The sequence below is a fragment of the Pyrus communis genome, chromosome 16 (genome assembly GCF_041283825.1).
Source record: "Pyrus communis isolate YQ-2024b chromosome 16, ASM4128382v1, whole genome shotgun sequence".
Classification (NCBI taxonomy): domain Eukaryota; kingdom Viridiplantae; phylum Streptophyta; class Magnoliopsida; order Rosales; family Rosaceae; genus Pyrus; species Pyrus communis.
Genome location: NC_142580.1, coordinates 2,395,087 through 2,409,955, shown reverse-complemented (window position 1 = coordinate 2,409,955; position 14,869 = coordinate 2,395,087). Strand labels below are relative to the sequence as shown.

At 38.6% G+C, this 14,869-nt stretch overlaps 4 protein-coding genes across 5 annotated transcripts; 2 read left to right on the top strand and 2 right to left on the bottom strand.

Moving 5' to 3' along the window:
• The first annotated feature begins 2,985 nt into the window (after window positions 1-2,985).
• On the top strand, window positions 2,986-5,037 carry HMT-1 (Homocysteine S-methyltransferase family protein). The gene is made up of 7 exons (XM_068470670.2): window positions 2,986-3,418; window positions 3,535-3,591; window positions 3,776-3,981; window positions 4,072-4,201; window positions 4,297-4,500; window positions 4,589-4,660; window positions 4,754-5,037. The coding sequence occupies exons 1-7, from the start codon at window positions 3,245-3,247 to the stop codon at window positions 4,889-4,891; spliced, it is 981 nt and encodes a 326-aa protein (XP_068326771.1). The 5' UTR covers window positions 2,986-3,244; the 3' UTR covers window positions 4,892-5,037.
• On the bottom strand, window positions 4,989-7,970 carry LOC137731545 (protein FLX-like 3). 2 transcript variants are annotated; one of them, XM_068470672.2, is made up of 4 exons: window positions 7,823-7,970; window positions 5,953-6,488; window positions 5,642-5,787; window positions 4,989-5,490 (listed from the first exon to the last, which is right to left on the bottom strand). In XM_068470672.2, exons 2-4 carry the CDS (start codon window positions 6,477-6,479, stop codon window positions 5,372-5,374), a joined length of 792 nt encoding a protein of 263 aa, XP_068326773.1. In that variant the 5' UTR covers window positions 6,480-6,488; window positions 7,823-7,970; the 3' UTR covers window positions 4,989-5,371. The 2 variants fall into 2 exon arrangements, with proteins under 2 accessions (XP_068326773.1, XP_068326772.1); XM_068470671.2 differs by having other exon boundaries at window positions 5,953-6,519; window positions 7,823-7,960.
• A 2,625-nt stretch (window positions 7,971-10,595) lies between these two features.
• Window positions 10,596-12,472, top strand: LOC137732162 (zinc finger protein CONSTANS-LIKE 6). The gene is made up of 2 exons (XM_068471462.2): window positions 10,596-11,885; window positions 12,109-12,472. Exons 1-2 carry the CDS (start codon window positions 10,779-10,781, stop codon window positions 12,358-12,360), a joined length of 1,359 nt encoding a protein of 452 aa, XP_068327563.1. The 5' UTR covers window positions 10,596-10,778; the 3' UTR covers window positions 12,361-12,472.
• A 933-nt stretch (window positions 12,473-13,405) lies between these two features.
• LOC137730663 (LOB domain-containing protein 42-like) lies at window positions 13,406-14,869 on the bottom strand. Its single transcript, XM_068469634.2, has 2 exons — window positions 14,557-14,869; window positions 13,406-14,243 (listed from the first exon to the last, which is right to left on the bottom strand). Exons 1-2 carry the CDS (start codon window positions 14,819-14,821, stop codon window positions 13,738-13,740), a joined length of 771 nt encoding a protein of 256 aa, XP_068325735.2. The 5' UTR covers window positions 14,822-14,869; the 3' UTR covers window positions 13,406-13,737.

Below are 14,869 nucleotides of genomic sequence, written 5' to 3'. Positions count from 1 at the left end.
TGTCCAAGTTTTGATTAAAAAAATATATATATTTGAACACGTTTTTAGTTGTAATTAGTCATTAACAGCAGCTGCTGTTGATCTTTCAGCAGCCAAGTCCAATTCTTTTTCAACACATTGTTGTGAAGTGAAATTGTGAAGGAGACAATTAATTGGAATTTGGCAGTGATTAAAATTTGTTGGTCTTTCCACCTTGAGGTGATAGTTGTTCTAAGTCTATTAAGAATTATAGTCTCATAGAAGTAAAGTGTTTTCGCAAGTGGAATGGTTTTTCCAATTAGATTGGTGTTCCTAATTGGAGTTGGTTTCATAATTGGAGAATGATTCATAACTAGATTCCAATGATTAGTATTTTTTATTGAAGAAGAGCTTTATTATGTCTATATAAAGGTGCTATTACACTAGTTTTGAAGTGGAGCAAAACAATAAGTTGTACACCACTCAAGGAGTTAGGGCGATATAATAGTAAGGGCAAAGTGTGAGCGAGAGAAAAGGAACAAAATAAGAGTATTTTTTGTTCTTGTTCTTTTTAGGATTTCTCATCAAGTCTTAATCCTAGAGGCTTGACAAGATTAATCGTTGCACTTATTCTTAACAGTGAAAGCTTGACAAAATTAATCGTTGCACTTATTCTTGACAGTGAAAGCTTGACAAAATTAATCGTTGCACTTATTCTTGACAGTGAAAGCTTGACAAGATTAATGCACCCTGAACTGGAGACTTACATCATTATCCTTAGGGTTTAGGAAATGTTTAACCTTAATTAGGAAAGGGTTACATACCAACTACTACCAAAGTTTACATACCAGCTCTAGCCTAATTGCCCAAACCAAAAGTTTAATCTTGGGAAATGTTTTTTATGTCACCAAATTCCAAAAGTGGTATAGCTTGATTTTTCGAAATGCATAATTTACTACCTCGCTCTACCCATTTCCCATGGCTACTTTCTATATTTTAGTAAAAAACTTATTTGGGGGATCAAAACTTTGTTAAGCGGAGAAATTTATCAATGTGCCCAAAACATAGAATAGTACACCTCCTATTCCGAGCATATTAAAAAATTACTCTTTCAAGTGAGATCATGGAGATCTCTGTGATTTGATTTGTTCTCAATAACAAGTCAAAAAAATAAAATTTAAAAATGTGTTATGTGCTACGCTTAATTTATTTTTTTAATAATGAATTTTGAGAAGTTCAATTTTTCTTTAAGGTGAGGGTGCTAGCGAGATAACAATATATATATATATATATATATATATATATATATATATATATATATATATATATAATTTCTTGAAGATTTATTGAACAACAAAAAATTGCCATGAATATTGATTTAAAACCCTGTAGAATTAATTGATATTCTTATATTTTTGCTGTTAATTTAAAACAAAGCATGTTACTGTCCACAGCTAGCGGCATTCAAACGCGATGGAGACAGGGTCATGAGTCATGGCATGTATATGGATCCAGCGGCAATGTTGCCGACCCTACTGGGCCGGTGGCTAAATAACAAATAACACTTCCAATTTCCAACTGCACATGCTGGCACGTGGCCCCCAAACCTAGATCCAACGGTACGTTGGGCCTATTGGCCCGCCCCATCTTAAATACTAAACAGTCAAACCCACCGTCTTAAATAAAAGCGCATTTTACTTTCATTTTTTTATTTATACTTATATGGTATTTTATACATACATTACTCATATATATGGTACGTGATATTCTATGTTAATAATATAATGACATTTGTAAGTGTTTTTGCACATAATTTAATACCATAAGACGTCATGGTATCAATGTACCCGCGTTATTGAAGTTGCCCACTACATTTAGTAGATATTTCTTTACCGGAAACACCCCCACATTGTGTTATTATGCCAAAGTTATAATACGTGGATATTCATTTTTTTTTATTAATACACCTTAGAAGCATAACACATCAAATATGTCGCCTACTCAAGTTATAAGAGGGACATAAGCGTTTTTGTCTAGAACTGCCCTTGTTACAAACACATTAAAATTTCTACTGTCAAACTATTTAAAAGTGTTTCTTCAATAAACATATGACAGTTTGCTTCTTCATAAAGTGCTTATAAGAGCAATAAGCACTTATATTTTACCGTCAAACTAGTTAAAAGAGTTTTTAATTGTCATATAAATCACTAAAAATTCCTTAAGCAATCTAAGAAAAACCCTTAAAATGATTTTAATTTATCCATCTTGACTTCCAAAACGGGATCAGGATCCTCTCCTAATCTAAGGATGAGATCCTCATGATCAAGGGATGTGGACCGTTGGATGAAAATCCAATGGTTATAATTATTATAACTTTAAAGGAACCCTCCTGTTTGTAGCCGTTGGATTTTATCCAACAGCCCACATCCCTTGGTCATGAGGATCCTCATCCTTAGATTAGGAGAGAATCCTGGTCCTCCAAAACGAACCCTAGGACACAAAATGACTTCTTCCAAACCCTAAATATTATAAGTTATTTAGTCTTGGTTAGGGTTGGTAAGCAGAGCACATCATCGCCTGTTCATCACCAACCCCGCTTTCCCTCTCATACATTTTTCCTTCTTGCTTGCTTCTCCCATAGTTTCATTTCATTATCCATATTTTTATTTTTCATTATCCTATTGATCTTTTAAATTATTTTTTCTATCCAATGTTCAAAAAATTAAACATTCATGAGGTCATTAATGTTTTGTTAATTAGGAAAAAAGGAGAACATGGCTTCACTATGGTAATTCATCATTCCTTGGCTCGAGAAAACTTACAGACGCATTTCAATCTCTCTCTGACTACTATCGTCTAATTTATCAGCACCAATAATCAAATTTTTAAAAGATTAATAATTATTTGAAATGATTTAAATCAATTTAGATACAAACATTAAAGATTGGATATTAATCTTGTACTTAATCCCAAAAATAATCAATCCTAAAAAGATTAGATACACACGAGACTGCTTATGATTCGAACGTGGATCCCGAGTGTCCGAGAAACTAGACACCGAAAACGTAGAAAAGGAGGGACTCCGCATTCCCCGATAAAAAGAGAAGAAACGCGAAGGAAACGTTGAACTTGGTCTGCCTTTCCGTCCTTATTCTTTCTGTCTACGTTCAAAACCACCCCAGCAACCCTTTTTTTCCTCCATTTATTCATTCCCCAACTTCTATCTCTTTCCGCATTACTCCGCAATCTCTGTTATTCTCTGTAGACTTACAGTAGCCAGAGAGAGATGGGATTGAAGAAGGCCATTACCTCGTCGTTGGAGGATGTAATAGAGAAAGCAGGGGGCTGTGCTGTGGTGGACGGAGGCTTCGCCACCCAGCTGGAGAGGCACGGCGCTGCCATCAACGACCCTCTCTGGAGCGCCGTCTGCCTCATCAAACAACCCGACCTCATCAAACGGGTGTGTGTGTGTGTCTCTCTCTCTCTATACCCATTTTCTTCACTGTTTGATTGGATCTCTCTATCTAATTGTTCTGATGAATGTTGGGTTTGGGTTGAAATTTTCAAATTCCTCAGGTTCACTTGGACTACTTGGAAGCCGGCGCTGATATTCTTATCACTTCTTCTTACCAGGTTCATTTCTTTTCCTAATACACGTTACTATTACAAACTTGTTCTTCTTCTCTGTTTTTGGGGTTCTGCAAATTCGAACAATTCGGGGCTTTTGCGGATAACCCATCGGTAACATTCGAGGAAAAACACTTCAAACTCGATACTTTATAGAAGAAAATCCAACAACTTTTACTTTGTGAAATAGGCCACAATACCTGGATTTTTGTCCAGAGGACTCTCCATTGAACAAGGGGAGTTGTTGCTGAAGAAAAGTGTGAAACTGGCTGTCGAAGCCCGAAATAGTTTCTGGGATGCTCTGAAAGTGACACCCGATCATCGCTATAACCGAGCTTTGGTTGCTGCCTCCATTGGAAGCTATGGAGCTTATCTCGCTGACGGCTCAGAATATAGGTATGCATCTCCTTGACACCCTGTTTAGCCAGATGATCGTTGTAATGTACTTTGTTCGGATGTCTAATTTCGATGTGTTGGTCTTTTCAGCGGGTGTTATGGACCCCGTGTGGATGTTGATAAGCTGAAGGATTTCCACCGGCGCAGATTGCAAGTTCTTGTCGAAGCAGGTCCTGATTTACTTGCATTTGAGACCATTCCTAATAAACTTGAAGCTCAGGTTTGTGCGCATCTACCAATTAGTATCTTGTTCTCCACAGTGTCATGGATTTTCAAAACTTGACGGTATCTTGGTTTTCTCGAACACAATTGCAGGCCTGCGTCGAGCTGCTGGACGAACAGAACGTCCAGATTCCATCTTGGATATGTTTCAGCTCTGTGGATGGTGAAAATGCCCCATCTGGAGAGAGTTTTAAGGAATGCCTTGAGGTGATAAGCAAAAGTAACAAAATACATGCTGTGGGAATAAATTGCACACCTCCTCATTTGATTCAATCTCTCATCTGCAAGTTTAAGGAGGTAATTTCTAAATTCAAAAAATATCGGAAATCCGCGTGTCCGAAAAACTTGTGAATTAGATCTAATGCAGGCTGTTTCTTTCCTCCAGTTAACCAGTAAAGCAATTATTGTGTACCCTAATAGTGGTGAGATATGGGACGGCAAAGCTAAGAGATGGCTGGTGAGTCCAAGTTGTTTTTAGGTTCTCTCTCTCTAAACACAGTTCATGATGTGTATATCAACTAATCAATTGTGTATTGTCTTAAATGAACAGCCTGCCAAGTGTTTTGATGATGAAAACTTTGAATGCTTTGCAACAATCTGGCGCGATTCGGGTGCTAAACTCATCGGAGGATGTTGTCGGACAACGCCTTCCACTGTTCAAGCCATTTCCAAGGTTCTAAAAGGATAGTCCCAATGATCGAGCAACAATGACGGTTACATTTTAGGACTTAGGACGACTCCGAGCCAACAAGACTTCCTGCTTTGCGAGGGTTGACAAATGAAAATTGTTACAATGAACATCTTTTTGAAAGGAATGAAGCTTTTTTTACATGATTGTCGGAATGTCTATGATTTAACAAATGACCAACCTTTGGTTATTTGACCGCACTTTGTGTTGGGTTGTATGTTAACTACAATTGTGTGTGACAATAAAAATCAAGCTACAAGAAAAATAAAACTTGCGCATACAACATGCAACATGCTGCTCAAGGCACCATCACTACAGGCGCAAATCATACAAAGGATAAAATGTTCAGAAATTTTACAAGGACTAAGGTTGTTTCGTTTCTGTGGCCTCATCCTCCGGAGTCCACTTTACTCTATAAGCACCACTGGACCGCAGACATGGGTACCCAATTCCAGAGCAATTCCATATCTTCAGGACAACTTAATGTCGTGATCCACGCCTATCGTAGGGTCCCCAACCGGTGCTATAGCCATTGCGATATGGACCACCTGAATATCTCATATCGGGACTTCCATTCATCATTCCGTAACTCTTACCACCTATACATAAATATGAGAGGAGTCAAGACTCAAAACACCTTGCCTGCCGGCGGTTCAGTGCGTTAGAAACCCAAGACCACGAGGTCCATGAGCGCTAGAGTTCTGTGCGTTTGTGTGTGCATGGATGAGAAAGAGCGAGAGAGAGGTTCACCTAGTCCTCGTGCCCTCCTGTCTGCATTCAGCTGCTCTGCTCTTAGCTTCTCTATATCACGAGCCATGGAGACAAGATTCTTTTCCATTGCTTGCTTTTGCTCAACTTGTTCTTCATTGGCTTTCCTCTCAAATTCATAAGCTCTCCTAAAAAAGGTGTTGCATAGTCAATCCAAATATGCATACAAAAGAGCAGCAGCTAATGTAGTTGAAAATGCAGTATCATCCTAATGTGTGTCACCCATCTCCTAAAAAGGAAAAGAAGAGATAGTATTTTGGCTATAAAACTAAATAGAAATTCGTTGTCAAAACCTGGTCTCAACAAGCTCGTTTCGCATCACATCAATATCAGCCCTCATGGCAATTAGTTGCTGATTCTCCACTTGAAACCGAGTAACGTCCTGTGTCAAACCTTGGACTTGGGAAGACAGTTCCTGCCGTAAATTATTCAGTTTATGAACTTCAGCTCTTAACTGCATAACTTCCGCCTTTAAAGGCTCTGTAGCACGGAGATCAGCTTCTAGCTTCAATTCTCTCTCAATCAACTCCCTAGACTGCGCTTCTTTCTCAGCCCGGATTTTAGGTATGAGCTGCCCCAATCTATGAATTTCATCTCTTGCATCTGTCAATTGCCTTTGAAGAAGGGTATTATCATCAATTACAAGCTGGTTCTCAGCAATAATTCGCTGCATTTCTCTACGCTGCACAGCAACTTCTTCTTCCAGAGCTGCAGGGCGAATAGACAAGGGTCCTGGTCCTCGGTTCATAACAGGTCGCGGAACATCACGATAAACTCGATAACCATCAGAATGGCGAGACATACGGTTTCTCCCTGACATCACAAGGTCCTGCAGTATGGATGCCATCATCACACTATTTCTGTATGATCGAGACATAAATTAAGACAGAAGATGAAACATCATCCTTGGGCCAACCGTTCAATGAACAGAGCTGCCAAAACATGAGAATTGAATGGAAATAGATGTAATATCCTTGCTCTCTATTGATTCCATGCTTCCTTGATTGTTTTAATAACGCCATTTAAGATGTATGGAGCACCACAATGACTTCCGTTTCCATCGGATCATGGATCAATACTTTAAAAGGTACTAAGTATCAAACACGTCAGCTAAACATGATCCTAAAATTTCCTATTTAAAAGGGCTATTAAAGAACCTCAAATGATGAACTCTTATCTCTTTCTTTCAAAGAGAAATATAAACCTCATATATCGATCTCAAATTAGCTCCTCAAAGTAACTCAACACTAAGCACTAATTTACGCATCAAAGTAGAGAATATTACTTAATCATCCTTATTTTTTCTAACTTAGGAGCGTAATCAATAATCTGAAGAGAACTTTAACGAAAAGCTTCTGGTATTGTTCACTGTAACGAAAAACCACATTTTTCCAGGAAAAAGTCAATCCTGGTACCATTCACTTTACCCTTTTTGTCCTTATCGTTAAAACTCAAAGTTTTCAAGTCCTTTTCATTAGTTTTTCTTAATCTGAATTGATCTTGCGAAATGCAAACAACACCTACAAAATAGTAATTCATAAATGTCCATCTTAAGTGCAATCGGTTCACTACTTGAAACGAACTAACTCTAATACATATATATAGAATCCCATCATATAATAGAAAAAGGGACTGTATATCCTCGAATTCCTCTTCATCAGAAAACCTATGGAACCATCTTCGGTGACTAAATGTGAACCCAAATTCCCTCTTTCGGGCAAAAACTGTAACGATTAAACTGCATGATTTACGCTTGCATAATTTACTCTGCATAATAACTTACTACCCCTTATAGTTTATACTGCATCAATGGTTTCGGTGTTTTCGATTCCATAAACTACATTTCTGCGTTCCAATCTCTAAAACGTCCAAAACTTGCATCTCAAATAATCATTGAAAAGTATAATTATCAAAGCTGGAAACATGGTTTTGCTTAATTGCAGTTTGGAGTTCCATAATCAGATATAATTACCGGGCGAAAATCAAAATCGATACAGATTTCAATGGTAAAAGTTTGATTAAGTAAAATTAATGCTGTATTCATAACTTGAATCGAAAAAATTAATGGCGAAGATAACATCTATCCATATATGCAGGTGAGCAAAATTACAGAGTGCGAAGAAAGTTGCAGAGCTTGCTGCACCGTTATAAGCAAAAACTTACAAAGCTTGAGCCTTTAGACAGAGCGCGAGTCGGTGATCTTGGACGGGAACAGTGGTTTGCCTCAGCAGCTCAGCAGAGTACCCAACCAATCAACCCTACACCCAACAAGGCGATCGGATTTCTCAATGACGAAATTGCCCTTGTTGCCGCTTCTGGCTTAACGTACTCAGGTTTCAGTAAGAATGCGCCTTTTGGGCCGAGCGTAAAATGTTTACGAGCACTGGGCCTCAGGCCCAGTGTTTACCATAACCATGTGTTTCAACAAAACTAAGCCCCAGAATTCCTTTTTGAGCAGATATTTTTGTTTAGAGATATTTTCAACTTTCACTTGAAAATATCATATTTAGAGATATTTTGAAATTCCACTTTAGTATTAAAAAAATAGTCACTTAGTGTTATAATTTATTAGCATTTATCGCATTTATAAGTATATTAAATTTGAACTTTTATGAATGACGAGCATAGTACCACTTTATTATAACTTGTTCATTGTGTGACTCAATCCAAATTTTTATCTCTTGGTGTAAATATATAGGTATCAAAAAAACATTTTGATATTATCTAGTTGATTAGTTACATACATCATTTGCATTTTTTTTTTCTAATTCTATCAATCAATGGTTGGTGAGTCCTATACGACTTCTCAAATTCATGAGGTGGGATTTTATTTATTTATTTATTTATTTTATAACTCAATACATTTCTCATTATTTTATTTTGTAACTTTCTCATAAGATATTATATAAGAAAAATCAAAAGCAAATAAGGGGTTCATTTCATAATTATTTTGGTTTTTTGCTATGTGGGAGAGAGAAAAAATGAATTACCTAGCGGAAGGATAGAGCACGCAACGACGCACAAAATAAAAAATAAAGATTAAACACTAATAACAATTTATTTTTTTTTCGTTCTGATATATTATCCTCAATTTCTCCCTACTCCCACCCTGTAGTTAATTTGGTAAAACATATTCCCAAACCTTATCCCATACATCCATGTTGTACAGTTGTAGAGTAGACAAGCATACACAAATGAGCCAGATTCTAAATTATTTTGGAGAGAGATGGAGAGGGATGGGCTATTACTGTTTAGGTCCTACACGGATAACTACACATATGTCCTTTTCCACGTAACCAAAACAAGGAAAAATATTCTTAGCTACTTAAAAAGGAATATGAATTCATAGTTAAAATTATTCGTGTTCAAATCACAGAGTTTTGTACTTATTTTTGTATGATTTTTTGCAAAGACAATTTTATAGAATGATTTATAATATGAACAGTCTGATCATAAACATAAAATTCTATTAATCGTAATATTATGTCGATATATAGTTTTTAAGAAACTCATACTCATATTTTGACGAGCCAAGTATTATTCATAATATCATGTCAATTTTCTTCAAGAAAATTCGGCACTCTCGGTAATCTTATGCAATTGCAGAGATCTCCACATCAGCTTTATCTATACACAGTTAATACTTATCCTTTTATCTAATTAACTAGATAGGAGATATGTGTTAAGCAAGCTAATTTAAACCACTAATCATCACGACCTATATTTTCAAACATTTTTTGTTTGTCAAGATCGTGCCCCGATCTGCTTTTCATATTCCTATTTCAACCCATCCCTTTCTATTACTAGTCAAGAGTGACTTATGAGGGATGACTTCTTATCGATCGAGGTAGAAAAAAATTCGTCGACATCATTTCTACTTTCAATCAACTAGCTATAAAATCGATATAGCAAAACATATTTTCAAGCATAAAACTCAAGTTCTATTCTTTCGCCATGCTAGATACATATTTATACGAAAGCGTCATTTGGTTTTGTTTACATGCAAAACTGTAAATCGAATCTGACGCATATGCAACTAATATCTCATCAAAATTATAAAATAGAAGTGTCTACACAAATATCAAACTTTCATTTGTTTGTAAAGAAGAATAGCTACATAAATATCTTTCCTCAATGTACTTCGTTTTCTTGCTATCTAACCCCTCCATTTTTAACTTCCACTGATAACATCTCATTTTGCAACATCTCCGCATTTTGTTTTTGTTATTTCATTACTCTTGGTTCCGTAAATCATCAAAGGTTATAAAAAGAAGAACTGAACGAGGAAAAGAAAGAGTTCGGAAATCACTTCTTTTAAACAAACTTAACTTCTAATCAAAATGGCGAAAGAGGCATAGAATTTGAAAGTTATATACGCAGCAATACTAGAAGTCACAGTTAGATCTGTGTTTTCTTTTACTTTTTGGTTGATAGATCTGTGTTTATTATCTGAACGAGTTACCTCTCCAGGTCCGGGGTGAGAAGATGATCTTATGCATGTGGACTGATATTATTGGCTGATTGGTCCTATCACGCTCCGAAAAGGATTTTCGATGGATAAAATCCAAAGAATCCAAGACCTTTTGAGAGGACACGTCGCTATGGGGACCGCAATGCATGGAGGGAATGCAAGAGTCCGAAAGTTAAACAAGTAGTACCGATGGACTAACGGGGCAGGGTTGACAAACCAACAAAACGGTCCTTTTCAAATTCGGGTCGAGAAAAAATAAGGCAAGCGGAAAGTGAGAGGTGGGACCCGTATCCACTAACAAACGAGAAATCCGTCGATGGGGAGAAGTAGCCAATGGGAAGCCGGGGATTCGGATCGACTTTCTAAACTCGACCAATAAGGATACAGATAAGGCGTCGCCTGGGCCCGAAAGTACAATCCCCTCTCTCTCTCCTCCCCAAAAGTGCAAATCCAAGAGCTGCCTTCGCTGTTATATGCACTGTAAAAGCGCGGGCTGTGTAGCGCGCACACACACCCCAATTATTTCTTGCGCTCTTCACCTAAATAAAAGTGCATTCATCAAACAGTTCTGCGCACATTCTCGACTTCGCACTATTTTAAACTTTCTCCAAAAAGATTTTTGGATTTCAAATCTGGGGTCGAATTTTGATGAATTCTAGCAAGAAAGTGGCACATGCCGTCGGCGGTAAAACTGCCCGAGCGTGTGACAGCTGCATAAAAAAGAGAGCTCGTTGGTACTGCGCTGCTGACGACGCTTTCTTATGCGAAGCCTGCGACTCCGACGTGCACTCCGCCAACCAATTGGCCCGTCGGCACGAAAGGGTTCTCTTGAAGACGGCGTCGTCTCTCAAACCTAGCAACAAAGATGATAGAACGACCGCTGTTTCGAAGACCTCGGCGGCACCGTCTTGGCACCGCGGGTTCACGCGGAAGCCGCGAACGCCGCGGGGCGGGAAGTCCATGACACATCATGGAAAATCCAAGGAAGGAATCCGGAACCTGTTTCCGCAGGTTCCGGAAGTTGGGGGAGACGATAATAACTCGTACGATGAAGAAAATGAGGAAGACCAGCAGCTGCTTTATAGGGTTCCGATATTCGATCCGTCTGTTGCGGAGCTGTGCAGTAACTCTGGTAACTCTAGTGAAGATGCAGCTGCGAATTACGAAGCTAATCTTAGTACTGTTTCTGATAATGTTGGAAGCCAATCCAAAGCAGTTTCGTCGTTGCCGAATTGTAACGGCCATGATGGGTTTCTGCTTCCGAGCGACATGGATCTTGCGGAGTTCGCGGCTGACGTGGATAGTTTGCTGGGGAGGGGCCTCAATGACGATCAGTGTATTGGGATGGAAGGGTTAGGGTTGAGGGATTGTAAAGAAAAGGAATCGAAAGGTAGAGTGAAGTTAGAGGAGGATGATGATCAAGATGGAATAGACGGTGTTGATTTTATGGGGTGCCAATTGGGGGAGAGTGAGATTGATATGATGAAGGAGCCTTTTGTTTTGAATTTTGAAGATTATGATGACTCGCCTGCATCGTGCGGTGAGCAGGATGACAAAATGATAGTGGGAATCGATAGTAATTGTACCGAAGATCATGAACATGAGGAGGCGGACGAAGATGCAATAGATAACAGCAAGAAGAGGAAGACGATTTTGAGGCTGGATTACGAGGCGGTGATTACAGCCTGGGATGGCTCCCCGTGGACCTCCGGTGACCGCCCGGATTTCGACTCCGAATGTTTGCCTGACTACATGGTTTGTACTTCTTGCCCGAAGTCTTCAATTCTTTTCCTTTGGTATAAACTACAAGTAATATGGAATGTATATGAATACAAATGAGGTCTTGCAATAATTTGTTGAAAGAAGTCTTAAGTTCAAATTCGTTAATTGATAAATAAATGCTTAATATAATTGATTATATATGTGGAGGGATACAATAAATAGAATTAACAAAGGACTATGTTTGTGAACCTTGCAGGGTGTATGTGGACCTGGACTTCATTACCCTTACGGAGATTTGAACGGAATCGGGGTACATCCGGCAATGGTGGACGGAGGGAGGGAGGCGAGGGTGTCAAGGTACAGAGAAAAGCGGAGAACAAGGCTGTTCTCGAAGAAAATAAGGTACGAAGTTCGAAAGCTGAATGCGGAGAAAAGGCCAAGAATGAAAGGGAGGTTTGTCAAGCGATCATCCTTTGCCGGATCTGCTTTTCCCGTGCTTGCCAAATGAACGTCCACCGGTGGCTCGGCCCATAAGTTTACCTTGTAGTAAACTTGAGTTTGTGTATACATGCACGCAGCGTGTAAATCCATTAATTAATAAAATAAATATTTTTGACTGAGTTCATGAATATATATGTATATGTAGGGTTTAGGTCTACATAATTTTACAGATGTGGGCTCTGCTTGTTTCGTTGTACAAATAATTAACAACTTTCGTACCCAATTTTCTGTTGGTAAAAACGAAGCAATTATTTGCATCCAATTTGGATGCGAATTTACTCGATTTATATGTTCATACAAATCACTCCAGATTAATTTCTCGGTCATTGAAAAATGTAGTCAATTAACACATCTGCATTTGTTTATTGTAAAATGATTAATTTATTAATCCATTTGTGCATCCAAAACAAGGTCTACGCAGGTTGCGGATTATTTTCAAAGATAATCGAGCAAAACTGAAAATGGAAATTCAGTGTTTTTACTTGGTATTGCAGCAGATTGAGTCACAACACAAGACATGAAGTATCCTGCGTTGGCATCTCTGATAAAATTATTTCCGTGTCCTCCATGCAAGCGTCTTTTCTTAGTCTTTTTGTTCATATGACTCGGAACCCACAAACACATTACCCGTCACTTGTTTCTTTAGATTCGACAACTAGTCTTGTAAGACGAACGAAGGGACTGATATGTGACTTGCGATTTATTAGACCTAGAAATGCATGTGTTCCTTTTGTGACCAAAAGATCATGAGAACAAGTTTAAAAAAAAAAAAAAAAAGTAAGGTTTTGTACAATAAACATTTCCTCTAACCCTCACAAAGCGAGAAGTTACCAAATTTATTGTGGATGTTTCTTTAGTATCTGGGGTTGCTTCTCTCCAATTGTTCTCTAGGCTTGATAGAACTTTGGTTCCGTGTCAGCTTTGCGCGTAGTTCGACTTACCTAATCCTCAAGTTCTTCGAAGATTCCTAGTCTTTTTCAGGATGGTGATGTTGTATTCGTAATGTTATATTCAATTTAATTATTCAAAATAAAAAGGAAAACAATTCACACTTTCGGTGAAGAACTGGTACATTAACGATCATGACTGAAATTTACATATATGAATCGCCAAATGCCAAATCTAAAGTAAATTTTTTGCTTGCGCATATATGTATACATATGTCTTAATTCTCTTACACCAAAACAGAACTCCACTCAAAATTTTTAGCCGACACAGATTTTCTAAGCGAAAAAGTAACACAAACAGGAACAGCGGCAAAAACACAAGCAACTCAGAACCCTTCCCGCATTGCATGAAACACATTTGTGCTTACTCCTCGTAACTTTCCTTTCCACTTGTCACTGCCTCAAACATCCACATCACAAACTTAATAACTAATTAATTAATTAAGATGGGTTAGAGGAGGTAACCCAAGACCAAGAGTCAGCTCCAACCCTACCTCTCCATCTTGATCATCAGCAGCTTGTTGATCTCCCCTAGACCCGTTTCCTTGCGGAATCGGGTACAAGTCATCCGGGTCTGGAACATTACAGACTTGTGCCAAACTCTTGGTGTTTGACCCGGTTGCAAAGTCTGGTTGGATTTTGGGCCGGTTCACGGACCTCTTGAGCTTGTTCCGGGTTGTAGCTTTGTTATGAGAGGAATTGCCCGAGGTTGTGTCCCTGGACACGTGGCGTATGTCCCCGGATTTGTGAGGAGGATCCAGGTTCGGATTCGTGTTCCGCTTCAGCACATCCGCATCAATTCCCATGATGGGCGATCCTTCAAGAACTGCATCAACGGCTGCCTGGCATTGGTCCCAGCCCCCGGACCACATCAAACCCACCGAGCCGTACGTCGGGTTCACGATCCGTCCACACGCCTCGTACAATAACGACTTGAAAATAGCTAATAGAAAATCACAAACAATTTTAGAAAATTCAAAATTGTAATTTGAAGAAGAAAAAGAGAACAAATTATTATCATTTTTTAAAAGAAAACCGTATAAATTAATTGAATATGGGCGATATTAATTTTTTTAGAAATGATTTTCTAACATCTAATTATTTTTTCTTTTCAAATTGCACAGTCTACACATTCCTAGTTAATTCTGTTTTTTAATTTATTCAACTCGAGATTAGAAACAAACAGAATGGTGCGACTGACTTAGCTCATATGTGCATACAATATTGAAATGAGTTTGGATTAATTTTTCACTTACCAGGGCGGAGGGCTGGGGAGCCAGCATTGATGAGATTGAGGAGGCCAGCGCGGCCATAGAATTTGGCAAGAAAAAGTGTGGCGTTGGCTTGGGACTCGGAGGATTTGATCCACTCAATGCAGGGTCTGATCTCGCATTCGTCGCTGCACCCTTTGCGAAGCACCCTGCATCCGTTGCAGCTCATTCTCATTCTCTCCAAACTACAATGTGAATGGAGGAGATTGGAGGTGTATTTAACAGAGTTGGTGAGGGGCATTTCCGGCATTTCCGGGGTGGTGCGCAGTGGTTTTTGGAGGATTGCGAGGCGAAAACC